At 53.5% G+C, this 25,939-nt stretch overlaps 2 protein-coding genes across 2 annotated transcripts in view; both read left to right on the forward strand.

Annotated features, from left to right (window-relative positions):
- LOC144612287 (AN1-type zinc finger protein 5-like) overlaps nt 1–25,939 on the forward strand; it is a 58,275-nt gene that overhangs the window by 27,763 nt on the left and 4,573 nt on the right. The window lies entirely within an intron of this gene.
- Nucleotides 576–25,939, forward strand: LOC144612308 (histone-lysine N-methyltransferase SETDB1-like). Its single transcript, XM_078431888.1, has 11 exons — nt 576–1,062; nt 2,816–3,627; nt 4,325–4,539; nt 5,486–5,661; nt 7,042–7,115; nt 10,026–10,149; nt 11,127–11,438; nt 13,496–13,697; nt 22,712–22,785; nt 25,604–25,794; nt 25,934–25,939. Exons 2-11 carry the CDS (start codon nt 2,818–2,820, stop codon nt 25,937–25,939), a joined length of 2,184 nt encoding a protein of 727 aa, XP_078288014.1. The 5' UTR covers nt 576–1,062; nt 2,816–2,817.

Raw genomic sequence — 25,939 nt, forward strand, 5'->3', positions numbered from 1 at the left:
CCTTGCCATTCACTGTGTAGGTCCTGCCCACGTTAGACTTTCCAAAATGCAAACACCTCACATTTCTTCCTATTAAATTCCATCAACCATTCCTCAGCCCACCTGGCCAATCGATCAAGATCCTGCTGCAATTTTTCACAACCATCTTCACTATTTGCAAAACCACCCACTTTTGTATCATCAGCAAATTTGCTAATCTTGCCTAATCTCGATAATTCTCCGATGGTAACACTGACTGCTCTCAAGACACTTCTATTGACTGCCCTAAGTTCTTCCGTCCTATCTTTCTCCACAGTAAATACAGAGGAGAAATACTCACTGAGGACCTTACCCATCTCCTGTGGCTCCACACAGAGGTGACTGCTTAGATTCCTGAGAGGTCCCACTCTCTCTAGTCACCTTTTAGATTTTTTTAATTTTTAGATTTAGAGATACAGCGCAGAAACAGGCCCTTCGGCCCACCGGGTCCGCGCCGCCCAGCGATCCCCGCACACTAACACTATCCTACACCCACTAGGGACAATTTTTAAAAAACATTTGCCCAGCCAATTAACCTACATACCTGTGCATCTTTGGAGTGTGGGAGGAAACCCAAGATCTCGGAGAAAACCCACGCAGCTCACTGGGAGAACGTACCCCTTATGTATTTATAAAATCTTTCGGGATTGTCATTAACGTTACCCGTCAGAGCTGTCTCCTGGCCCCTTTTTTGCCCTTCCGATTTCCTTTTTCAGTTTATTCCTTAGATCCCGAAACTCATCCAGGGATGCACTTGATCCCAGCTGCCTATACCTGTCCTTCTTGTTTTTGACAAACGCCTCAATTTCCCTCGTCAGCCAAGCTTCCTTCCATTTGCCTGCTTTGCCCTTCACTCTAACAGGGAGCTACACATCCTGAGCGTTTGTCAGCAAAGGGGAGTTGTAGTACTTATAAGCGAGTTCGGTCTTACAAGTGCGCACGCCCAGGTCATGGGTCATTCGGGATAAACATTCTCGCCAGCTGAGCTACTGTGTGTGTACAGACCTGCGTTTCATACGTATTTTCCAGTTTTTCTTCTTCGAGGTAAGAAAATACTGCTTTCACAACTATTAACTAGGTGTATTTATGGCTCATTTGTACAAAACTATGATAATTTTGGTGGTTTTATTGTTTTATGCTTCAGTGAGTGAGCGAGATCGTGACGATGAATAACAACCATTTTTTATTGTTTTTGTTTTGGGGGGGGGGGAGAGAATGAAATGTATGATTTCTATAACTATCAATAGATAATAATGAAAAGTATTTGTGGGGTTTTCACCTCACTGTACTAATCCACGGCCATAGACTGTATGCACGTTTGTTGACTTCTGGGAAGACACAAAATGCTGGAGTAACTCAGCGGGTCAGGCAGCATCTCTGGAGAGAAGGAATGGGTGACGTTTCGGGTCGAGTCCCTTCTTCAGACTGATGTCAGGGGAGGGGACGGGATAAAGATAGGATTTATTCACAAAATGCTGGAGTAATTCAGCGGGTCAGGCAGCATCTCGGGAGAGAAGGAATGGGTGACGTTTCGGGTCGAGACCCTTCTTCAGACAAAGATAGGATGTCGTCGGAGACAGGAAGACAGTGGGAGAACTGGGAAGGGGGAGGGGAAAGAGAGGGACAGAGGAACTATTTGAAGTTAGAGAAGTCAACGTTCATACCACTGGGCTGCAAGCTGCCCAAGCGAAATATGAGATGCTGTTCCTCCAATTTGCACTGGGCCCCACTATGACAATGGAGGAGGCCCATGACAGAAAGGTCAGACTGGGAGGGGGAGTTGAAGTGCTGAGCCTCCGGGAGATCAGGTTGGTTAAGGCAGACTGAGCGGAGGTGTTGAGCGAAACGATCGCCGAGCCTGCGATAGGGCGGCACGGTAGCGCAGCGGTAGAGTTGCTGCTTTACAGCGAATGCAGCGCCGGAGACTCAGGTTCGATCCTGACTACGGGTGCTGCACTGTAAGGAGTTTGTACGTTCTCCCCGTGACCTGCGTGGGTTTTCTCCGAGATCTTCGGTTTCCTCCAACACTCCAAAGACGTACAGGTATGTAGGTTAATTGGCTGGGTAAATGAAAAAAATTGTCCCTAGTGGGTGTAGGATAGTGTTAATGTATGGGGATCGCTGGGCGGCACGGACTTGGAGGGCCGAAAAGGCCTGTTTCCGGCTGTATGTATATGATATGATATGATGATATGATATGGTCTCTTGAATGAATTCTGCATGTAGATGTGTAAGTAAAGTTGTGTAGTACAAAACTTAGTCACGAGTCTCCTGACTGATCATATCATATCATATCATATATCATATATATACAGCCGGAAACAGGCCTTTTCGGCCCTCCAAGTCCGTGCCGCCCAGCGATCCCCGTACATTAACACCCACTAGGGACAATTTTTACATTTACCCAGCCAATTAACCTACATACCTGTACGTCTTTGGAGTGTGGGAGGAAACCGAAGATCTCGGAGAAAACCCACGCAGGTCACGGGGAGAACGTACAAACTCCTTACAGTGCAGCACCCGTAGTCAGGATCGAACCTGAGTCTCCGGCGCTGCATTCGCTGTAAAGCAGCAACTCTACCGCTGCGCTATCTCTTCTGTTTCCCATTACATTGCAATAATTTTAATCAATATTTGACATTCTAATTTTCTGTTATAATCTTGTGATTGTATAAACTAGTTCAATACACTTGACCATTTTCTTGTGCATTGTAATGGACATGCTCACAGAACGCTATTTGAAGTGACGTATAATTGACTTTGTTATTTATTTTATTTTATATGTTACTGGGCAAAGCCATGCGCAATTGTGCAATTTTGGGCTGTGGAAGCAGCACGTATCACCTGGATAAGTGGATACAGAAATGGTGTGGGAGCCACAACTGTAAATTTGCAACAGGGAACTGTTTCTGCCCGCCTCCCTTCACGCTCTACCCGTTTCCGACAGAGACGAAGGACGGAGCGGCCCGCTCGCGCTGGATCCAACTGATCGACCGGACGGACGAGAAAGGCGAGCGTTGGCAGCCTCACCCCAAGGGCAACAGCCGCGTGTGCTCCAAGCACTTCGTGGACGGCGAGCCTACGGCGCTCAACCCGGACCCGGTCCTCAATCTCGTGCTCCTGAGATGCAGAGGCGAGAAGCCGCCAAGTAAAAGGAGACAGTCGGAGACGGCAACTAACGTTGACCAACGTGTCGACGATGGGCCAGACAGCAAGGGTTTGCGAGCTTGTGCCGTGGATCACACTTACGCGTGCAGGTGCAGCTGTCAAGAGAGCTGCAATTGCAGGGGATGCATCCAAAAACACAAGGACATAAACAAACTGCCCGGCAAAGTTGAAATGTTGGAAGGCAAGGTAGGGGAATTGGAACTAAAACTGGAGAATGCTGCAGCCAAAACGGGTTTTTGTGGCAATATCAAGACCGACAGATCTGTGAGATTGTTGGCCGGGCTTTCTTCGAAGAAAGACTTGGACAACCTATGCAAGTGTGTGAAGCGCAAAGCAATGAAAATGCGATGTTGGGAAGGGAAGGGAACAGTACCAAGAACATTTAGACAATCGCCAAAGAAGTCTGGACCCAGATCAAAGCCCAGCATCCAGGATGAAATGGTATCCGCTAAAAAAAAAAGCTTCGACTTTCCATCGCAGAAAATCATCCAGTGTCATATCATCATAATTTGGGTCAGCCATAACCAATATCACATCCAAAGAAGACGAAAGCTCGGAGCCAAAATGTACTCGCAGTTTATGCAGCGTTGCGTTCACTTTTGTTTTATCCCGAATGACCTTTGACAAACCCATGATTCCTTGCGATTATCGAGATACCGAACTCGCTTATAGTGGCCGGGCAAAGCATTCTGGGAGTCGTGGACCGGTCCTTCAGTCGCCCCTTGTAACATGGTGGTGAGGGTGGGATTCTGGGAGCTGTAGTTATCCGACCATTCCCCTTGAAACGTGGATGGGGTGGTTTCTGGGAGTTGTAGTCTATTTTGGTCGCACCCCTTGTAACGTGGTTGGTGGGGTGGATTCTGGGAGTTGTAGTGCCTTTTTTCAAAATGGAGGGTCCCTGGTGCTGTGAGGCCTCTCTAAACTAAATTATGAAGATGGACATCAAATGCTGTAGTGATTCAGCGGGACAGGCAGCATCTCTGGAGAGAAGGAATGGGTGATGTTTCGGGTCGAGACCCTTGCCCAGAGATGCTGCCTGTCCAGGCTGAGTTACTCCGGCATATTTTGGGTCTTATCTTCGGTGTAAACCAGCGTCTGTGCAGCTCCTTCCTGAACGGCGCCGTCTTCTTTCCCGAAGGGGCGAGGAGCGATGGCGTCGGCCGACAGCGTGGACATGGCGGTGGAAGACCTGGGCATCTCGATGGAGGAGCTCCGCGAGTGGATCGACAAGGAGCTGGAGAAGGTGGACTTCCTGAAGCAACGCAAGGCCGCTCTGCTGGAGCTGGAGAGCTGGGTGGAGAAGAAGGAGGCCGAGGTGGCTCATGTGGACGGGCTGTTCGAAGATGCCTCCAGGTAACGCACCCCCTGCCCCACCCTCAACTCTGTGTCCTGCAGTTTTGTTTATCGTCATGTGCGGGATCTCCATTCCCATCGTCCTATTTTCGTTGTCCTTCTTTATCTATGTATCTTGCACCTCCTTATCTGTGTATCCTCCTCTCCCCCGACATCAGTCTGAAGAAGGGTCTCGACCCAAAACGTCACTCCGGAGATGCTGCCTGTCCCACTGAGTCACTCCAGCAGTTTATGTCTACCTTTCAGTTTATTGTCACGTGGACATATTTAAGGCGGGGGAAGATGGATTCTTAATTAGTACGGGTGTCAGAGGACGGAGTTTGTACGTTTGTTCTCCTCGTGACCTGCGTGGGTTTCCTCCGGGCGCTCCGGTTTCCTCCCACACTCCAAAGACGTACAAGTTTGTCGGTCAATAGGCTCCAGTGAAGTGCTGGCGCTGGTACATGGCAGCCGCCCCAACAGCCTGCCTCGTCTTTTTTTTCTTTTGCTGTTTTGGTCTGTGTTTACTTGTATGTTTTTGGTGCACGTTTAATTTTTGTATTATGTGAGGGGGAAACCTTTTTTTAATCTCTTTCCTCGACGGAGATGCGACCTTTTCACCGTATCTTCGTCTGTACTGCGGCTGTAACATTGTGGAGCTGGCGGTCCCTTTGTTAGGGATCGACTGCGGGGAGCTCCGACCACAGGAGCCCGATGTGTGTGGGGGTGTGGGGGGGTGGGAGTGAGGGTGGGTGGGAGTGAGGGGGGTTGTGGGGGTGGGATGGAGTGCTGGGCTCCGAGCCTCTCCCCCTGCCCTCCCCCCTCTCCCCTCCCCCCTCCTCTCCCCTCCCCCCTCCTCTCCCCTCCCCCCTCCTCTCCCCTCCTCTCCCCTCCCTCTCCTCTCCCCTCCCTCCCTCCCCTCCTCTCCCCCCCAGTGTTGACGCGAGGCCCCGTTCCCCCTTTGCAGGTCGGTGGAGGTGTGTGAGTCGATGGTGAAGGACCTGTACACTGACCTGGGGCTGCTGTATGATGAGACGGTGCAGAGTGAGGCTGCCCGGCGGGTGCCCGAGGCCTCGGAGGTGATCGAGATCCTGGATGACGAGGAGGAGGAGGAGGACGATGACGTGCTGGCCGTGGAGACCGGTGAGAGACATGGCGCGGGGTCAGAGAGCTTGCGACGCTGCAGTAGAGCCTTCGGGCCTGAGAGCCTCACAGTCTTAGAGCCTTAGACACCCCTAGTCTGAGAGTCTTAGACACGGCTAGTCTGAGTCTTAGACACGGCTAGTCTGAGAGTCTTAGACACGGCTAGTCTGAGTCTTAGACACGGCTAGTCTGAGTCTTAGACACCGCTAGTCTGAGAGCCTTAGACACCGCTAGTCTGAGTCTTAGACACGGCTAGTCTGAGAGTCTTAGACACGGCTAGTCTGAGTCTTAGACACCGCTAGTCTGAGAGCCTTAGACACGGCTAGTCTGAGAGTCTTAGACACCGCTAGTCTGAGAGCCTTAGACACGGCTAGTCTGAGTCTTAGACACGGCTAGTCTGAGTCTTAGACACCGCTAGTCTGAGAGCCTTAGACACCGCTAGTCTGAGTCTTAGACACGGCTAGTCTGAGAGTCTTAGACACGGCTAGTCTGAGTCTTAGACACCGCTAGTCTGAGAGCCTTAGACACGGCTAGTCTGAGAGTCTTAGACACCGCTAGTCTGAGAGCCTTAGACACGGCTAGTCTGAGTCTTAGACACGGCTAGTCTGAGAGCCTTAGACACCGCTAGTCTGACAGTCTTAGACACGGCTAGTCTGAGAGCCTTAGACACCGCTAGTCTGACAATCTTAGACACGGCTAGTCTGAGAGTCTTAGACACGGCTAGTCTGAGAGTCTTAGACACGGCTAGTCCAGCTTGTCCAGTCCTTTTATAATTTTATACTTCTCTATAAGATCCCCTCTCATCCTAAATTCCAGTGAATACAAGCCCAGTCTTTCCAATCTTTCCTCGTATGACAGTCCCGCCATCCATGGGATGAACCTGGTGAACCTACGCTGCACGCCCTCAATAGCAAGGACGTCCTTCCTCAAATGTGGAGACCAAAACTGCACACAGTACTCCAGGTGCGGTCTCACTAGGGCCCTGTACAACTGCAGAAGGACCTCTTTGCTCCTATACTCAACTCCTCTTGTTATGAAGGCCAACATGCCTTCAACACTGCAAGCCGTAGTCTTGGATCCATTTAGCCACTAAGCAAGGCAAGATCGAGGGAAATGTAGAATGGATGGTTGTTTGGCTCGGGGAAGGTGACATGCAAGTGTACCGAGATAAAATGTAATTAACGGGACAGTCAGACTGGTCGGAGAACGAGGATGGGGGGAGGAGAGAGGGAGAGAGAGGGAGAGAGAGGGAGAGAGAGGGAGAGAGAGGGAGAGCAAGGGTTGCTTGACGTTAGAGAAGTCAATGTTTTTGTCTATCCTCGCCTTTCCAATGCATGCGACAATAATCTCGGCCTGACCCATCGCCTTCTCTCCCAACAGTGGAGACGGGCAGAATGGCCCCCTCATCGTCCACCATGTCGGCGCTGAGCAAGATCACCCGAGAGCCGTCCTTGGTAAGAAGTCTCCCCGCTCGTATCATAGAAACATAGAAAATAGGTGCAGGAGTAGGCCATTCGGCCCTTCGAGCCCTTCGAGCCTGTACGCACCGCCATTCAATATGATCATGGCTGATCATCCAACTCAGTATCCCGTACCTGCCTTCTCTCCATACCCCCTGATCCCTTTAGCCACAAGGGCCACATCTAACTCCCTCTTAAATATAGCCAATGAACTGGCCTCAACTACCTTCTGTGGCAGAGAATTCCACAGACTCACCACACTCTGTGTGAAGAAATGTTTTCTCATCTCGGTCCTAAAAGACTTCCCCCTTATCCTTAAGCTGTGACCCCCTTGTTCTGGACTTCCCCAACATCGGGAACAATCTTCCCGCATCTAGCCTCTCCAACCCCTTAAGAATTTTATATGTTTCAATAAGATCCTCCCTCAGTCTTCTAAATTCCAGCGAGTACAAGCCGAGTCTATCCAGTCTTTCTTCATATGAAAGTCCTGCCATCCCAGGGATCAATCTGGTGTACCTTCTCTGTACTCCCTCTAAGGCTAGAATGTCTTTCCTCAGATTAGGAGACCAAAACTGTACACAATACTCCAGGTGTGGTCTCACCAAGGCCCTGTACAACTGCAGCAGAACCTCCCTGCTCCTAAACTCAAATCCCCTCGCTGTGAATGCTAACATACCATTCGCTTTCTTCCCTGCCTGCTGCACCTGCATGCTTGCTTTCAATGACTGGTGTACCACGACACCCAGGTCACGTTGCATCTCCCCTTTTCCTAATTGGCGAGGGTGCGCGTTCTCCCCCCCCCCCCCCCGTGGCCCCCGCGCGCACGAGGGGACGTGCCCCACTTTACCCGCCGAGGAGACGGAGAGCTTTAGGGAGAGACGGCGTGTAAACGGGTCACCGAGTCCGCGCCGACCGTCGACCAGGTGTACACTGGCACCGTCCCACGCACCCGGGACGGCCGCAGTGTACAGCGATCACCCCGTACACTAGCACTATCCTGCACTGGGTGGCGCGGCGGTAGAGTTGCCGCCTCACAGCGAATGCAGCGCCGGAGACCCGCGTTCCATCCCGACTACGGGCGCCGTCTGTACGGAGTTTGCACGTTCTCCCCGTGACCTGCGTGGGTTTTCTCCGAGATCTCCGGTTTCCTCCCACACTCCAAAGACGTGCAGGTTTGTCGGTTAATTGGCTTGGCAAATGTAAAATTTGTCCACTGTGGGTGTAGAATAGTGTTAGTGTGCGGGGATCGCTGGTCGGCGCGGACCCGGTGGGCCGAAGGGCCTGTTTCCGCGCTGTATCTCTAAACTAAACTGCACGCTTGGGACAATGGCTCTGTGCCCCTCACATCCCCCAGAGACACTCCTTCGATCCCGACTACGGGCGCTGCCTGTACGGAGTTTGTACGTTCTCCCCGTGACCGCGTGGGTTTTCTCCGGGACCTCCGGTTTCCTCCCACACTCCAAAGACGTGCAGGTTTGTAGGTTAATTGGGTTGGTGTCATTATAAATTGCCCCTAGTGTAGGATAGTGAGCGGGGATCGCTGGTCGGCATGGACTCGGTGGGCCGAAGGGCCTGTTTGCCCCCCCTGTATCTCAAAACTAAATTAAACTAAACTAACAACGAAACTAGTTTTATCCTACACACTAGGAACAGTCGAAGCGTACAGTACACTATCCTACACACTGGCAATCGCAGTGAATGAACAATGACCACCTGGTTCACTGGACACTATCCTACACACTAGGGACAATCGCACTGTACCCCTAACATCCCGGGCGACACGGTGGTGGTAATTATATAATTTATATAATTTATCATTATAAATTGTCACTGAGATGAGGAAAAACCTTTTCACCCAGAAAGCTGTGAATCTGTGGAATTCTCTGCCACAGAGGGCAGTGGATGCCGATTCACTGGATGTTTTCACGAAAGAGTTAGATTTAGCTCTTTGGGCTAACGGAATCAAGGGATATGGGGAGAAAGCAGGAACGGGGCACTGATTGTAGACAATCAGCCGTGATCATATTGAATGGCGGTGCTGGCTCGAAGGGCCGAATGGCCTACTTCTGCACCTATTTTCTATGTTTCTGTACATATACATTGTGTGTGTATATGTTTGTGTGTGTATACAAATATATCCATATATACATACATATACACACACATATGTATATATACACACGCACATGTTGCCTGACCCGCTGAGTTAATCCAGCATTTTGTGTTTACCTTTGTGTACACGCACATACATATACACACATATGCATATACACACACACATGCACATGTTGCCTGACCTGCTGAGTTAGCCCAGCACTTTGTGTATACACACATACATGTATATATACACACACATATGCATATACACACACACACATGCACATGCTGCCTGACCCGCTGAGTTACCCCAGCACTTTGTGTCTGCCTTTGTGTACACACACATACACACACACATATACACACACATATACACACACATATGTATATATACACACACACGCCCATGTTGCCTGACCCGCTGAGTTACCCCAGCACTTTGTGTCTGCCTTTGTGTACACACACATACATGTATATATATACACACACGTACACGTTGCCTGACCCGCTGAGTTACCTCAGCACTTTTTGTCTACCTTTGTGTATATACATATAAGCACACATATGTATATATACACACATGCACATGTTGCCTGGCCCGCGGAGTTAATCCAGCATTTTGTGTCTTCTACCTTTGTGTACATACACGCACATACATATACACACACATATACACACACATAAGTATATATACAGACACACACACGCACATGATGGGCGGTGCGTTCGGCCATATTGTGTTTGTCCCCTTCCCTCCCTCTCGCTCACTCCACCCTGCTCCCTCCCCCCCCCCCCCCCCCCCCCCAGCTACGAGACGCCATGGCGGCCATGCGGAAGTCTGCCCGCGATGTCCAGAAGTTTGTGGAGGCGGTTTCCCGGAAGCCGGGGGCAACCGTGTCGGAGCTACCGCGCTCCTCGGCCACTCAGCCAGGTCAGTGGGAGCAGCGTTCCTCACCACCACGTTGCCGGGACTCTGAGGGCCTGAGCGGTCAATAGCCGGAACTTCCCGACTAACCATGCTTTGATCAGACCCCCCCAACACTTCCAAACTTTCCGCTTTCTTATTTCATTTCCGCCATTCCGATTTCGCCTCACATTTTTCCGCAAAACACATGCCTCGCCGCTCGCCTCGTCTCGCCGCTCGCCTCGTCTCGCCGCTGGCCGCGCCTCGCTGAGTAGCGTGAGGCCTGTTGATGTTGAGAGGGGATGGGGTGGGTGAATGGGGCGGTGGGGGGTGGGAGGGTCGGAGGAAGGGAGGGGGGGGGACTGGGGGTGGAATGGAGGTGGGGGGAAATGGGGGGAGGGGAGGAGGGGGGTAGAGTGGGGTGGGCGGATCGGAGGAAGGGAGGGGGGACTGGAGGTGGGGGGAAATGGGGGGAGGGGTAGGGGGGAGGGGGAGTGGAGATGGGGTGAAAGGGGGGAGGGGGAGTGTAGTGGGGGTGGGGGGGTAGGGTAGTGGGGGGTAGAAGGGAGGGGATAGGGGGTAGGGGAGGGGGAGAGGAGATGGGGTGAAAGGGGGTGGGGGAGGGTAGTGGTGGGTAGAAGGGAGGGGGGTGGGGGAGGAGGATAGGGGGAGGTGGGGTGGGAGGGAGGGGAGTAGGAGGGGTGGGGAGAGGGTAGTGGGGGTAGAAGGGAAGGGGTTGGGGAGGGGGAGTGGAGGTGGGGTGAAGGGGGGGAGTAGGAGGGGAGGGGGAGGGTGGGGGGGTGGGGTAGTGGAGGGAAGGTGAGGGAGTGGGGGAGGGTAGTGGGGTGGGGGGTGGGGTAGTGGAGGGAAGGTGAGGGGGTGGGGGAGGGGTGAATGGAGGGAGGGGAGTAGGAGGGGTGGGGGGTAGGGTAGTGGGGGAGAGGGGGGGAGGACACATGGTCTGAGTGGTCTGACTGATCTCTCTCTCTCGCCCGTTCCCCCAGCAGACCCCGCCGTGCTGACGGATGCGTCACGCGCCCCGCTGGAGCCCGACAAGGGCAAGCCCCCCGCTGCCACCCTCTCCATGCCCTCCTCTCCCACCAGCACCCTGTCGTCCACCTGCAGCCCCCATGCCCGCCCCTCGCTGCAGCCAGCGCCTCCGGTCGCCGCGGCCCCCGGCGGGCAGCCCAGTCTGACCGTGATGGAGGACGGCGAGGTGGTGAAGGACGGGGACCTCTTCAAGGGCATGCGCATCCTGGGCAAGAAACGCACCAAGACCTGGCACAAGGGGGCGCTCATCGCCATCGTCACCACAGGTAAGACAATAGACAACAGGTGCAGGAGGAGGCCATTCGGCCCTTCGAGCCTGTACGCACCGCCATTCAATGTGATCATGGCTGATCATTCTCAATCAGTACCCCGTTCCTGCCCTCTCCCCATACCCCCTGACTCCGCTATCCATTAAGAGCTCTATCCAGTTCTCTCTTGAATGCATTCAGCGAATTGGCCTCCACTGCCTTCTGAGGCAGAGAATTCCACAGATTTACAACTCTCTGACTGAAAAAGTTTTTCCTCGTCTCCGTTCTAAATGGCCGACCCCTTATTCTTAAACTGTGGCCCCTGGTTCTGGACTCCCCCAACATTGGGAACATGTTTCCTCTCACTGGGTGTACAATATGGAGGAACAGCAGCCCATATTTCGTTTGGGCAGCTTGCAGCCCAGCGGTATGAACATCGACTTCTCCAACTTTAGATAGTTCCTCTGTCCCTCTTTTCCCCTCCCCCTTCCCAGTTCTCTCCCTGTCTCCACCTATATCCTTTCTTTGTCCTGCCCCCTCCCCTGACATCAGTCTGAAGAAGGGTCTCGACCCGAAACGTCACCCATTCCCTCTCTCCTAGATGCTGCCTGACCTGCTGAGTTACTCCAGCGTTTTGTGATGCTGGATATACATTGATGGCAGGGCAGGTAAGGCAGTGTACCAGCCAAAACATTATGACCACTGACAGGTGAAGTGAATCACATTCATTGTCTTGTTACAATGGCACCTGTCAAGGGGTGGGATATATTAGGCAGCAAGTGAACAGTCAGTTCTTGAAGTTGACGTGTTGGATGCAGGAGAAATGGGCAGGAGTAAAGACCTGAGCGACTTTGACAAGGGCCAAATTGTTGTGGCCAGACGACTGGGTCAGAGCATCTCTGAAACGGCAAGGCTTGTGGGGTGCTCCCGGTCAGCAGTGGTGAGTACCGACCGACCGACAGTGGTCTGAGGAGGGCAAAACCCACAAACCGGCGACAGGCAGGGTGTTGGGCGCCCAAGGCTCATCGATGCGCGAGGGCAACGAAGGCTATCCCATCTGGTCCGAACCGACAGAAGGTCGACTGTGGCACAAGTCACAGGAAACGTTAATGGTGGTCACGGGAGGAATGTGTCACAATACACAGTGCATCGCACCCTGCTGCATATGGGGCTGCACACGGAGAACCAACAGCATGTTAGGCGGGTAGTCATAATGTTTTGGCTCATCAGGTCATGATGATTTGGCTGATCGGTAGACAATGTTTGGAGGGCAGGCAAGCCAGTGAACACAATGAAGGGCGGTCACGGTGGTGCAGCGGTAGAGTTGCCGCCTTGCAGCGAATGCAGCGCCGGAGACCCGGCTTCCATCCCCACCACGGGCGCCGTCTGTACGGAGTTTGTACGTTCTCCCCGTGACCTGCGTGGGTTTTCTCCGGGCGCTCCGGTTTCCTCCCACACTCCAAAGACGTGCGGGTTTGTAGGTTAATTGGCTTGGTAAATGGCAAAATTGTCCCGAGTGGGTGTAGGTTTTTATATTTAGATTTAGAGGTACAGCGCAGAAACAGGCCCTTCGGCCCACCAGGTCCGCGCCGCCCAGCGATCCCCGCATATCCTACACCCACTAAGGACAATTTCTTTTTAAACATTTGCCAAGCCAATTAACCTACAAACCTGCACGTCTTTGGAGTTTGGGAGGAAACCGAAGATCTCGGAGAAAACCCACGCAGGTCACGGGGAGAACGTACAAACTCCGTACAGACGGCACCCGTAGTCAGGATCGAACTCGAGTCTCCGGCGCTGCATTCGCTGTAAGGCGGCAACTCTACCGCTGCGCCACCGTGCCGCCGTTAGTGTTGGTGTGCGGGGATCGCTGGTCGGCGTGGACCCGGTGGGCCGAAAGGGCCTGTTTCCGCGCCGTATCTCTAATCTAAATGAGAGGGCAGGTGAGGCAGTGCGTACAATGATGAGAGGGCAGGTGAGGCAGTGCGTACAATGATGAGAGGGCAGGTGAGGCAGTGCGTACCGTACACACGGCCACAGTTTACGAGTGAGCGTCCTGTGCTTCGTCTCCCCAGGCCCCAACAAGAAGTTCAAGGTGAAATTCGACAACAAGGGCAAGAGCCTGCTGTCGGGCAACCACGTGGCCTACGACTACCACCCGCTGGCCGAGCGGCTGATGGTGGGCAGCCGGGTGGTGGCCAAGTACAAGGACGGCAACTCCGTCTGGCTCTACGCCGGCGTCGTGGCCGAGATGCCCAACACCAAGAACAAGACGCGGTGAGTCAGCCTGGCACCGGGGCGGCAGGCTTGGAGGGGGGGGCGCGCTTCACCGGTGCTCGCCTTGGGTAGGGTGGACCGGGCGGCCAACAAGGCTTTTGGCGCATTGGCCTTCATCGACCGGGGCATTCGGTCAAGTCTGAAGAAGGGTCTTGACCTGAAACATCGCCCGTTCCTTCTCTCCAGAGATGCTGCCTGACCCGCTGGGTTACTCCAGCATTTTTTGTCAGGCAGCATCTCTGGATAAAAAGGAATAGGTGACGTTCTTGACCTGAAACGTCACCAATTCCTTCTCTCCAGAGATGCCGCCTGCCCGCTGAGTTGCTCCAGCGTTTTTTGTCCATCTGCGGTTCAAACCAGCATCTGCGGTTCCTTCCCACACTTTGAGTACAGAAGTTGGGCAGTCATATCGCTGTTGTTTAAGGCGTTGGTGAGGCCGCGTTTAGAGTATCGTGCTCTATTCTGAGCACCACGTTGCAGCGAGGATGTCAAGCTGGAAAGGCCGCGGCGAAGATTTACGAGGATGTTGCCAGGGCTCGTGTGGTCTGAGCTACAGGGAGAGGTTGAGCAGGCTGGGACTCTATTCCTTGGAGCGCAGGAGGATGAGGGGTGATCGTATAGAGGTGTGTAAAAAATCTTGAGAGGGTAGACGCACAGAGTCTCTTGCCCAGAGAAGGGGAATCGAGGACCAGAGAACATGAGTTTAAGGTGAAGGGGAAAAGATTTAATAGGAATCTGAGGGGCAACTTTTTCACGCATCAGACCTCCCAACCTTTCCGAATTTAGCGGAGAGTTTCCACTTTCTTATTTCATTTTTGCCATTACGATTTCGCCTCAATTTTTTCCGCAAAACACATGCCTTGCCCTTCGCCCTGCCCTGAGGGTAGTGGGGGGGGGGGGAGTAGGGGGGGGGGGTGGTGGTGGGGGGGACATGGACTGTTATGATTTGCTGTCGAAGACCACTGGAGCAACTATGTCTTCAATGAGGTCATTAGGAATTTGGAAATTAGCTATGTGCAGTTTTAAATGAAACTCTTTCTTCATAACTTAGCCATACATTTTAGGACCATTGTTCTTTTATTCAATACCAAGAGAATTGGGATGTGTAAGGGGAAAGCAAAATTGAAAAAACAAATCAAAACAATATTTTCTTTGTGTTGTAAAAAGTATTTCCGTTCAATAAGCTTTCTATAACTACTACCTGGAGTATTGCGTACAGTTTTGGTCTCCTAATCTGAGGAAAGACATTCTTGCCATAGAGGGAGTACAGAGAAGGTTCACCAGATTGATTCCTGGGATGGCAGGACTTTCATGTGAAGAAAGACTGGATAGACTCGGCTTGTACTCGCTGGAATTTAGAAGATTGAGGGGGGATCTTATAGAAACTTACAAAATCCTTAAGGGGTTGGACAGGCTAGATGCGGGAAGATTGTTCCTGATGTTGGGGAAGTCCAGAACAAGGGGTCACACAGTTTAAGGATAAGGGGGAAGTCTTTTAGGACCGAGATGAGAAAGTTTTTTTTCACACAGAGAGTGGTGAATCTGTGGAATTCTCTGCCACAGAAGGTAGTTGAGGCCAGTTCATTGGCTATATTTAAGAGGGAGTTAGATGTGGCCCTTGTGGCTAAAGGGATCAGGGGGTATGGAGAGAAGGCAGGTACAGGATACTGAGTTGGATGATCAGCCATGATCATATTGAATGGAGGTGCGTACAGGCTCGAAGGGCCGAATGGCCTACTCCTGCACCTATTTTCTATGTTTCTATTTTCTACTAGAATATACTCATGGTAGGCCTGACATTGTACATGTAGCCCAAGAACTACAGACTGTTGGAAATAATCGTTGTTTTTCACACATGAATGTAGCTTAACCCGTACGCGCATTTGGCGTGCGTACCTTTTTGTTTGCTGAAAAGTTGCATTACAAAGTTGTATTATAAATTTTGATGTAAAATTCTGAATTTTGGACATGAAAATTATGAATTTGTAAAATCAAATGTTGGGCGGTCTGGTGCTTGCCAGAGGAGGTTGTTTAGATTTAGATGTTTAGATTTAGAGATACAGCGTGGAAACAGGCCCTTCGGCCCACCGGGTCCGCGCCGCCCAGCGATCCCCGCACACTAACACTATCCCACACACACAAGAGAGAGCTGGATAGAGCTCTTAAGGATAGCGGAGTGAGGGGGTATGGGGAGAAGGCAGGAACGGGGTACTGATTGAGAGTGATCAGCCATGATCGCATTGAAAGGCGGTGCTGGCTCGAAGGGCCGAATGGCCTACTCCTGCACCTATTGTCTATTGTCTATTGTCTATTGACACCCAGGTCTCGCTGCACTCCCCCTTACCTAACCTGACACCATTGAGATAACCTACCGAACATCATAGCCACCTAACCTACCGAACATCATAGCCATTTCGGCCCACCGGGTCCGCGCCGACCAGCGATCCCCGCACACTAACACTATCCTACACACACACCAGGGACAATTTTTACATTTACCAAGCCAATTAACCTACAAACCCGCACGTCTTTGGAGTGTGGGAGGAAACCGAAGATCTCGGAGAAAACCCACGCAGGTCACGGGGAGAACGTGCAAACTCCGTACAGACGGCGCCCGCAGTCGGGATGGAACCCGGCGCTGCAACCGCTGTGAGGCAGCAACTCTACCGCTGGCCTCCACCGCCGTCCGTGGCAATGAGTTCCACAGATTCACCACCCTCCGACTAAAGACATTCCTCCTCGTCTCCTTCCTGAAGGAACGTCCTTTAACTCTGAGGCTGTGCCCTCTGGTCCCGGACTCTTCCCTCTAGTGTGAGCGTCCTCTCCACATCCACTCTCTCCGGGCCGCGCACTCTTCGTTGTGTACAGCCGGGGGAGCCAGAGCACGAGATCCCGGTATCTCCTGGAATCCTAGCAACCTTCCCGTGGGAACGCTGCGGGAGGAAGCTGGGTGTTTTCAGTGCCTTCCGTAACTCCAGGGAAGATTCCTCGACACCTTCGCGAGCAATTGCCCTCCTTCCTCGAAGGCCGGTCGGTCTCTGTAATGTCGGAGTCCCGCTGCCCGTTAGCGTGCACCCTGCCGGCGGGGGGGGGGGGCTATCGAGGCCAGCAAACCGTCACACTTGGCTTACTGCCAAAGATGGGCGGCCACGGTGGCGCAGCGGTAGAGTTGCTGCCTTACAGCGAATGCAGCGCCGGAGACCCGGGTTCCATCCCCACCACGGGCGCCGTCTAAACTAAACTAAACTAAAGGTGGATAGACACAAAATGCTGGAGTAACTCAGTGGGACAGGCATTGTCTCTGGAGAGAAGGAATGGCTGCCTGTCCCACTGAGTTCCTCCAGCATTTTGTGTCTTATCTTCAGATTAATCCAGCGTCTGCAGTTCCTTCCTAAACTAACGGTGGGGCAGACCTTGTCAGAACTGGCGGGAGGGCGTCAAAACGTGTAGGAAAGAACTGCAGGTGCTGGTTTAAATCGAAGGGAGACACAAAATGCTGGAGTAACTCAGCGGGTCAGGCAGCATCTCTGGAGAGAAGGAGTGGGTGACGTTTCGGGTCGAGGCCCTTCATTCCTTCTCTCCAGAGATGCTGCCTGACCCGCTGAGTCAGGAGGGCGGGAGGACGATGAGGGTCCCAGGTGGAAGGTAGGTTGGTGGGTTTGACCGCTATCTGGGGCTGTGCGGTTTTGTTGCCAGCCATGCCCTCATTTGCCGGCATTGTGCCCACTGTTGGGTACAGCCTGGAAGTGCCACGAGGCGAATACTTTGAGCATCAGGGGGGGTGGGGGGGCGAGGGACGAGGGACTTCTCTCGTGCATTATAGCTGGGGTTGCCAACTTTCTCACTCGCAAATAAGGGACAAAAGGTGACGTCGCCCAGCAAGCAGCCTCGTGCTCCCACTCCCGCAATGGCGGCCGCCAGGGCCGGGAGGCGGGTTGCTACGCAACCTCCTTTAGGCGGTCTCCAGGCCTACACTGTCTGAGCCTACGGTGTCCGGACCTACAGCGTCCGGGCCTACAGCTGTGTGACTAGTGTAGATGGGGCATGTTGGCCGGTGTGGGCAGGTGGGACTAGTGTAGATGGGGCATGTTGGTCGGTGTGGGCAGGTGGGACTAGTGTAGATGGGGCATGTTGGTCGGTGTGGGCAGGTGGGACTAGTGTAGATGGGGCATGTCGGTGTGGGCAGGTGGGACTAGTGTAGATGGGGCATGTTGGCCGGTGTGGGCAGGTGGGACTAGTGTAGATGGGGCGTGTTGGTCGGTGTGGGCAGGTGGGACTAGTGTAGATGGGGCATGTTGGCCGGTGTGGGCAGTTGGGACTAGTGTAGATGTGGCATGTTGGCCGGTGTGGGCAAGTTGGGACTAGTGTAGATGGGGCATGTTGGCCGGTGTGGGCAGGTGGGACTAGTGTAGATGGGGCATGTTGGCCGGTGTGGGCAAGTTGGGCCGAAGGGCCTGTTTCCATGCTGTATCATCACTCAATGACAGGGGGAGTGGACCGCTGGAGGCCCTGCAGCAGCCTGGGGCTCAGCTGGACCGACCGGGTGCCGCTCCAAGAGGCTGAGCACCTGGACTGGCCGTGGAGCACTTAACAACGCGGTGGTGCAGCGGGTAGAGCTGCTGCCTCACGGCGCCGGAGACCCGGGTTCCATCCCGACCGCGGGCGCTGTCTGTACGTTCTCCCCGTGACCTGCGTGGGTTTTCCCCGGGCACTCCGGTTTCCTCCCACACTCCAAAGACGTGCGGGTTTGTAGGTTAATTATTTTGGTGAAATTATAAATCGTCTCTAGTGTGGGTGTGGGATAGTGTTAGTGTGCGGGGATCGCTGGTCGCTGATCGCTTGGCCTACACTGTCCGGGCCTACAACGGTGTCCGGACCTACGGTTAATACGGGACAGTTGGCAACCACAGTAGTCGCGCAGTCTGTGAGCGTCACTTGACCATCACCCCCCCCACTTGTTCCTGTGAACAACATGTTTTCCATCTGCTGTGTGAAGGACACACAGCACAACAATAAACCCGTGGCCTGACCCGCCAATATTTTCCACAGCCTCCAGTCCCTTTGTGCTTTCTGTTTATGTCTCGGGTGGATTGGTTCCAACCCCATTGTCACTCGCTGGGCCACGCCGTGAGCAGATGGGAAGGAACCTGAAGCTGATTGACTGAGACACACCGGATGGAAACAGGCCCTTCGGCCCACCCAGTCCACGCCGGCCAACGTCACCCGTTAGACTTTAGAGACACAGCGCTGACACAGGCCCTTCGGCCCACCCAGTCCACGCCATACTATCCATCACACATTCGGCTTTGGAGATGCAGCACGGAAACAGGCCCTTCGGCCCCCCGAGTCCATGCTGTACCATCCCACACCCTTTAGACTTTAGAGACTTAAGGATTTAAGACTGAGATGAGGAAAAACTTTTTCACCCAGAGAGTTGTGAATCTGGGATTCTCTGCCACAGAGGGCAGTGGAGGCCAATTCACTGGATGCTTTCAAGAGAGAGTTACAATCCAATACAATACAATATATCTTTATTGTCATTGTACGGGGGTACAACGAGATTGGGAATGCCCCTCCCATACGATGCAATAAATTAATTAGCTAGTCAGAATTAATTTAAACAACCCAATGAAACAAATTGGAACAGTTTTAAAACAGTATAAAGTGCAAGTAGATCTGTGCCGGTTCACTGTGCGATGTGACCATCCGGCTCAGCAGGACCGGTTCATAGCAGCTATGATCCTGGGGATGAAGCTGTTCCTGAGTCTGGAGGTGCGGGCGTAGAAGGCCTTGTATCGTCTGCCCGATGGTAGAAGTTTGAACAGACTGTTGCCGGGGTGTGAGGAGACTTTGTGGATGCTGGTGGCTTTTCTGAGGCATCGTGTGTTGTAGATGCCCTCCAAGGCTGGTAGCTGTGTCCCGATGGTCCTCTGAGCTCTATGGACTACCCGCTGTAGAGCTTTCCTCTCTGCCTCCGTGCAGCTGAGATACCACACAGGGATGCCATGCGTTAGGATGCTCTCTATGGTGCAGCGGTAGAAGGTCGTCAGCAGCTGTTGGGGTAGACCAGACTTCTTCAGTGTTCTCAGGTAGAACAATCGTTGCTGTGCCTTCTTGACCAGCGCAGCAGTGTTAGTGGACCATGTGAGATCCTCCGAAATGTGAGTGCCCAGAAACGTGAAGCTTGACACTCTCTCCACACTGTCCCCGTTGATAAAGATCGGAGCGTATTCACCATTATGTGACCTACGGAAGTTGATGATCAGCTCCTTGGTCTTGGAGGTGTTTAGGGACAGGTTGTTATCAGAGCACCAGTCCGCCAGGTTCTGCACCTCCGCTCTGTAGTTTGTTTCATCACCGTTGGTGATCAGCCCGATCACCGTTGTGTCGTCTGCAAACTTGACAATGGTGTTGGTGTCGAATGCAGGAACACAGTCGTGTGTGAAGATAGAGCTCTTGGGGCTAATGGAATCGAGGGAAATGGGGAGAACGCAGGAACGGGGCACTGATTGTGGATGATCAGCCGTGATCACATTGAATGGCGATGCTGCATCGAAGGGCCGAATGGCCTCCTCCTGCACCTATTTTCTATGTTTCTGCACTGAGACAGTATACAGAGTTGCCTGATGTGGCGCCGTTTTCAAGCCCCAGTGGTTTAGTTTTGTTTAGAGATACAGCGCGGAAACAGGCCCTTCGGCCCACCTAGTCCGTGCCGACCAGCGATCCCCGCACATTAACACTATCCCACACCCACACTAGAGACGATTTATAATTTTACCAAAATAATTAACCAACAAACCCGCACGTCTTTGGAGTGTGGGAGGAAACCGGAGTGCCCGGGGAAAACCCACGCAGGTCACGGGGAGAACGTACAGACAGCGCCCGTGGTCGGGATGGAACCCGGGTCTCCGGCGCCGTGAGGCAGCAGCTCTACCCGCTGCACCACCACGTTGTTAAGTGCTCCACGGCCAGTCTACGTGCTCGGCCTCTTGGAGCGGCACCCGGTCGGTCCAGCTGAGCCCCAGGCTGCTGCAGGGCCTCCAGCGGCCCAATCCCCCCGTCATTGAGTGATGATACAGCATGGAAACAGGCCCTTCGGCCCAACTTGCCCACACCGACCAACATGCCCCATCTACACTAGTCCCACCTGCCCACACCGGCCAACATGCCCCATCTACACTAGTCCCACCTGCCCACACCGGCCAACATGCCCCATCTACACTAGTCCCACCTGCCCACACCGACCAACATGCCCCATCTACACTAGTCCCACCTGCCCACACCGGCCAACATGCCCCATCTACACTAGTCCCACCCGCCCACACCGGCCAACATGCCCCATCTACACTAGTCCCACCCGCCCACACCGGCCAACATGCCCCATCTACACTAGTCCCACCCGCCCACACCGACCAACATGCCCCATCTACACTAGTCCCACCTGCCCACACCGGCCAACATGCCCCATCTACACTAGTCCCACCTGCCCACACCGGCCAACATGCCCCATCTACATTAGTCCCACCTGCCCACACCGACCAACATGCCCCATCTACACTAGTCCCACCTGCCCACACCGACCAACATGCCCCATCTACACTAGTCCCACCTGCCCACACCGGCCAACATGTCCCATCTACATTAGTCCCACCTGCCCACACCGACCATCATGCCCCATCTACACTAGTCCCACCTGCCTGCATTTGGCCCATATCCCTCCAAACCCATCCTATCCATGTACCGGTCCAACTGTTTCTTAAACGTTGGGATAGTCCCAGCCTCAACTACCTACTCCGGCAGCTCGTTCCATACACTCACCACCCTCTGTGTGAAAAAGTTACCCCTCGGATTCCTATTAAATCTTTTCCCCTTCACCTTGAACCTGTGTCCTCTGGTCCTCGATTCCCCTACTCTGGGCAAGAGACTCTGTGCGTCTACCTGATCTATTCCTCTCCTGATTTTGTACACCTCTATAAGATCGCCCCTCATCCTCCTGCGCTCCGTGGAATAGAGACCCAGCCTGCTCAACCTCTCCCAGTAGCTCAGGCCCCTCGAGTCCTGGCAACATCCTCGTAAATCTTCTCTGAACCCTTTCCAGCTCGACGATATCTGTCCTTCTTAACACGGTGCCAGGAACTGAACGCAATACTGTAGTGCACGAGGCCGGGCACTCCCGCCCACAGCTGGTCTGCTCTCCAACTGTGAGCGGCCCGGGTAGAGTGGATGTGGAGAGGATGTTTCCACTAGTGGGAGAGTCTAGGACCAGAGGGCACAGCCTCAGAATTAAAGGACGTTCCTTTAGGAAGGAGATGAGGAGGAATGTCTTTAGTCAGAGGGCGGTGAATCTGTGGGATTCTTTGCCACAGACGGCTGTGGAGGCCACAAGTCAGTGGGTGTTGTTAAGGCAGAGATAGATAGATTGTAGGAACATAACTGCAGATGCCGGTACAAATCGAAGGTATTTATTCACAAAATGCTGGAGTAACTCAGCGGGTCGGGCAGCATCTCTGGAGAGAAGGAATGGGTGACGTTTCGGGTCGAGACCCTTCTTCAGATAGATTCTTGATCAGTGCGGGTGTCAGGGGTTGTGGGGAGAAGGCAGGAGAATGGGGTTGGGAGGGGAGAGATAGATCGGCCGTGATTGAATGGCGGAGTGGACTCGATGGGCCGAATGGCCTGATTCTGCTCCTATCACTAGTGCCCCACTTGTGCAGGAAGGAACGTCGGATGCCGGCTTCAACCGAAGGTCGACCCACAAGAGCCGGAGTAACTCAGTGGGGACGGGCAGCATCTGTGGAGGGAAGGAATGGGCGACGTTTCGGGTCGAGGCCCCACTGTGCTGGTCTGTGGATCCAGCGAGCAGGGGCCGGGCTCGGTGGTTCCGCAGTTCTGCGGCGGGCGAGCCGGGCCCGGCGCCGGAAGTGGCTACCACGGGCAACGGCCTTCGACCACGCGCGCAAGGGTTCGGCGTAAGCCCAGGCCGTTGACTCTCTGTCCTTTATTTCCTTTGGCAGGTTCCTCATTTTCTTCGACGACGGTTATGCCTCTTACGTTGGCCTGTCCGAGCTGTACCCTGTGTGCAGACCCTGTAAGTCCTATCGTCGTAGCCCTGTCTAGCTGTATCCCTGTGTGCAGACCCTGTAAGTCCCATCGTTGTGGCCCTGTCTAGCTGTACCCCTGTTTGCAGACCCTGTAAGTCTCATCGTCGTAGCCCTGTCTAGCTGTACCCCTGTTTGCAGACCCTGTAAGTCCCATCGTCGTAGCCCTGTCTAGCTGTACCCTGCTCTATCCAGAACAAGGGGCCACAGTTTAAGAATAAGGGGTAGGCCATTTAGAACGGAGATGAGGAACAACTTTTTCAGTCAGAGAGTGGTGAAGGTGTGGAATTCTCTGCCTCAGAAGGCAGTGGAGGCCAGTTCGTTGGATGCTTTCAAGAGAAAGCTGGATAGAGCTCTTAAGGATAGCGGAGTGAGGGGGTATGAGGAGAAGGCAGGAACGGGGTACTGATTGAGAATGATCAGCCATGATCACATTGAATGGCGGTGCTGGCTCGAAGGGCTGAATGGCCTCCTCCTGCACCTATTGTCTATTGTCTATACCCTGTTTGCACACCCTGTAAGTCCCATCGGTCTACTCATGACGTCGATTAGCCACTGCGAATCTCGGTGTCCATGACTTATAGGAGGAGAATTCGGCCACACGGCCCCTCTAGTTTGGTTTGATCTGGAGATACAGCACAGAAACAGGCCCTTCGGCCCACCGAGTCCGCGCCGATCAGCGATTCCCGCATACCAACAGTATCCTACACACACTAAGGACAATTTTACATTCACACCAGGCCAATTAACCCACAAATCTGTACGTCTTTGGAGTGTGGGAGGCTTCGGTTTCCTCCCACACTTCAAAGACGTGCAGGTTTGTGGGTTAATTGGCTTGGTAAATGTAAAAATTGTCCCTAGTGGGTGTAGGATAGTGTTAGTGTGCGGGGATCGCTGGTTGGCGCCAGGTCTTCTCGCTCCACCAATGGCAGCGCCTGGGCCGGGAGGCGGGTTGCTAAGCAACCTCTGCTAGGTGGTGCCGGGCCCCTGGGCCTACAGTGTCCGGGCCTACAGCGTCCGGGCCTACAGTGTCTGGGCCTACAGCGTCCGGGCCTACAGCGTCCGGGCCTACAGTGTCCTGGCCTACAGTGTCCGGGCCTACACTGTCCGGGCCTACACTGTCCGGGCCTACACTGTCCGGGCCTACACTGTCCGGGCCTACAGCGTCCGGGCCTACAGCGTCCGGGCCTACAGCGTCCGGGCCTACAGCGTCCGGGCCTACAGTGTCCGGGCCTACAGTGTCCTGGCCTACAGTGTCCGGGCCTACAGCCACTGGGACAAGGGCAGTCCCGTACGGGACAAACCAATTTAGCCCAAAATACGGGATGTCCCACCTAATACGGGACAGTTGGCAACCCTAGTGACTGTGTGTGTGTGCGTGCGTGTGCATCTGTATGTGTACGTGTTTGCGTGCATGTGTCTGTATCTCTGTGTCTTGGTGCGTGACTGTGTGTGCGTGCGTGTATTAGTCTGCGTGTGCGTCTATGTGTACGTGTCTACGTGCATGTTTGTGGGTATCTCTGTGTCGGTGCGTGACTATACATGTGTCTGTGTGTGTGTGCTTGTATTAGTCTGCGTGTGCGTGCATCTGTATGTGTACGTGTTTGCGTGCATGTGTCTATCTGTGTGTCTTGGTGCGTGACTGTGTGCGTGTATTAGTCTGCGTGTGCGTTTATGTGTACGTGTTTACGTGCATGTTTGTGGGTATCTGTGTGCGTGCGTGTATTAGTCTGCGTGTGCGTTTATGTGTATGTGTTTACGTGCATGTTTGTGGGTATCTGTGTGCGTGCGTGTATTAGTCTGCGTGTGCGTGCATCTATGTGTACGTGTTTGCGTGCATATGTCTGTGTGTATTTCTGTCACAGTGCGTGACTGTGTGCGTGCAAGTGTCCATCTCTGTCGCGGTGCGTGACTGTGTGTGTGCGTGCGTGTATTAGTCTGCATGTGTGTATATGTGTATGTGTGTGCCTGCATGTGTCCGTGTATCTGTGTCCCGGTCGATGCGTGACTGTGTGTGTGTGCATGTGTGTATATGTCTGTGTGTATTTCTGTCACGGTGCGTGACTGTGTGCATGCATGTCAAGTCAAGTCAATTTTATTTGTATAGCACATTTAAAAACAACCCACGTTGACCAAAGTGCTGTACATCTGATTAGGTTCTAAGGAAATAAATGAAACATACAGTAGCACGCAAACAGTTCCCAGCGCCTCCTCAATGAGCCTCAAACGCTAGGGAGTAGAAATAGGTTTTGAGCCTGGACTTAAAGGAGTGGATGGAGGGGGCAGTTCTGATGGGGAGAGGGATGCTGTTCCACAGTCTAGGAGCTGCAACCGCAAAAGCGCGGTCACCCCTGAGCTTAAGCCTAGACCGCGGGATAGTGAGTAGCCCCAAGTCGGCCGACCTGAAGGACGTGGAGTTAGAGAGGGGGGTTAGAAGATTTTTGATGTAGGGGGGGGAATGTCCATTTAGGGCTTTATACGTGAATAGGAGGAGCTTGAAGTTGATTCTGTACCGTACAGGGAGCCAGTGGAGAGAGGCCAGAATCGGGGCGATGTGGTCCCTTTTACGGGTACCCGTCAGGAGTCTCGCTGCGGCGTTTTGGACCAGTTGTGTCCATCTCTGTGTCGCGGTGCGTGACTGTGTGTGTGCGTATATGTGTGTGTTTGCGTATCTGTGTAGCGGTGCGTGTGCGTATATTGTGTGTGTGTGCACATGTGTCCGTGTATCTGTGTGACGGTGCGTGTGTAAGCCATGTGATGGGGACTGCAGTGAAGGACTGAGCTGTTGTCTTGCACCCTGCCCTGCAGTGGTGAAGAGCTGGGAAGATATCGAGGACACGTCGTGCCGGGACTTCATCGAGGAGTACATCACGGCCTACCCAAACAGGCCCATGGTGCTGCTGAAGAACGGGCAGCAGATCAAGACCGAGTGGGAGGGGACCTGGTGGAAGTCGCGGGTGGAAGAGGTCGACGGGAGCCTGGTCAAAATCCTCTTCCTGGTAAGCTGCAACTCCCAGCCGTCCGGAGACCCGGCTGCCATCCCGACCGCGGGCGCCGTCCGCACGTTCTCTCTCCCCGTGACCCGCGTGGGTTTTCTCCGGGCGCTCCGGTTTCCTCCCGCGCTCCAAAGACGTGCAGGTTTAG

Source organism: Rhinoraja longicauda, chromosome 44 (assembly GCF_053455715.1).
Source record: "Rhinoraja longicauda isolate Sanriku21f chromosome 44, sRhiLon1.1, whole genome shotgun sequence".
Lineage (NCBI taxonomy): Eukaryota > Metazoa > Chordata > Chondrichthyes > Rajiformes > Arhynchobatidae > Rhinoraja > Rhinoraja longicauda.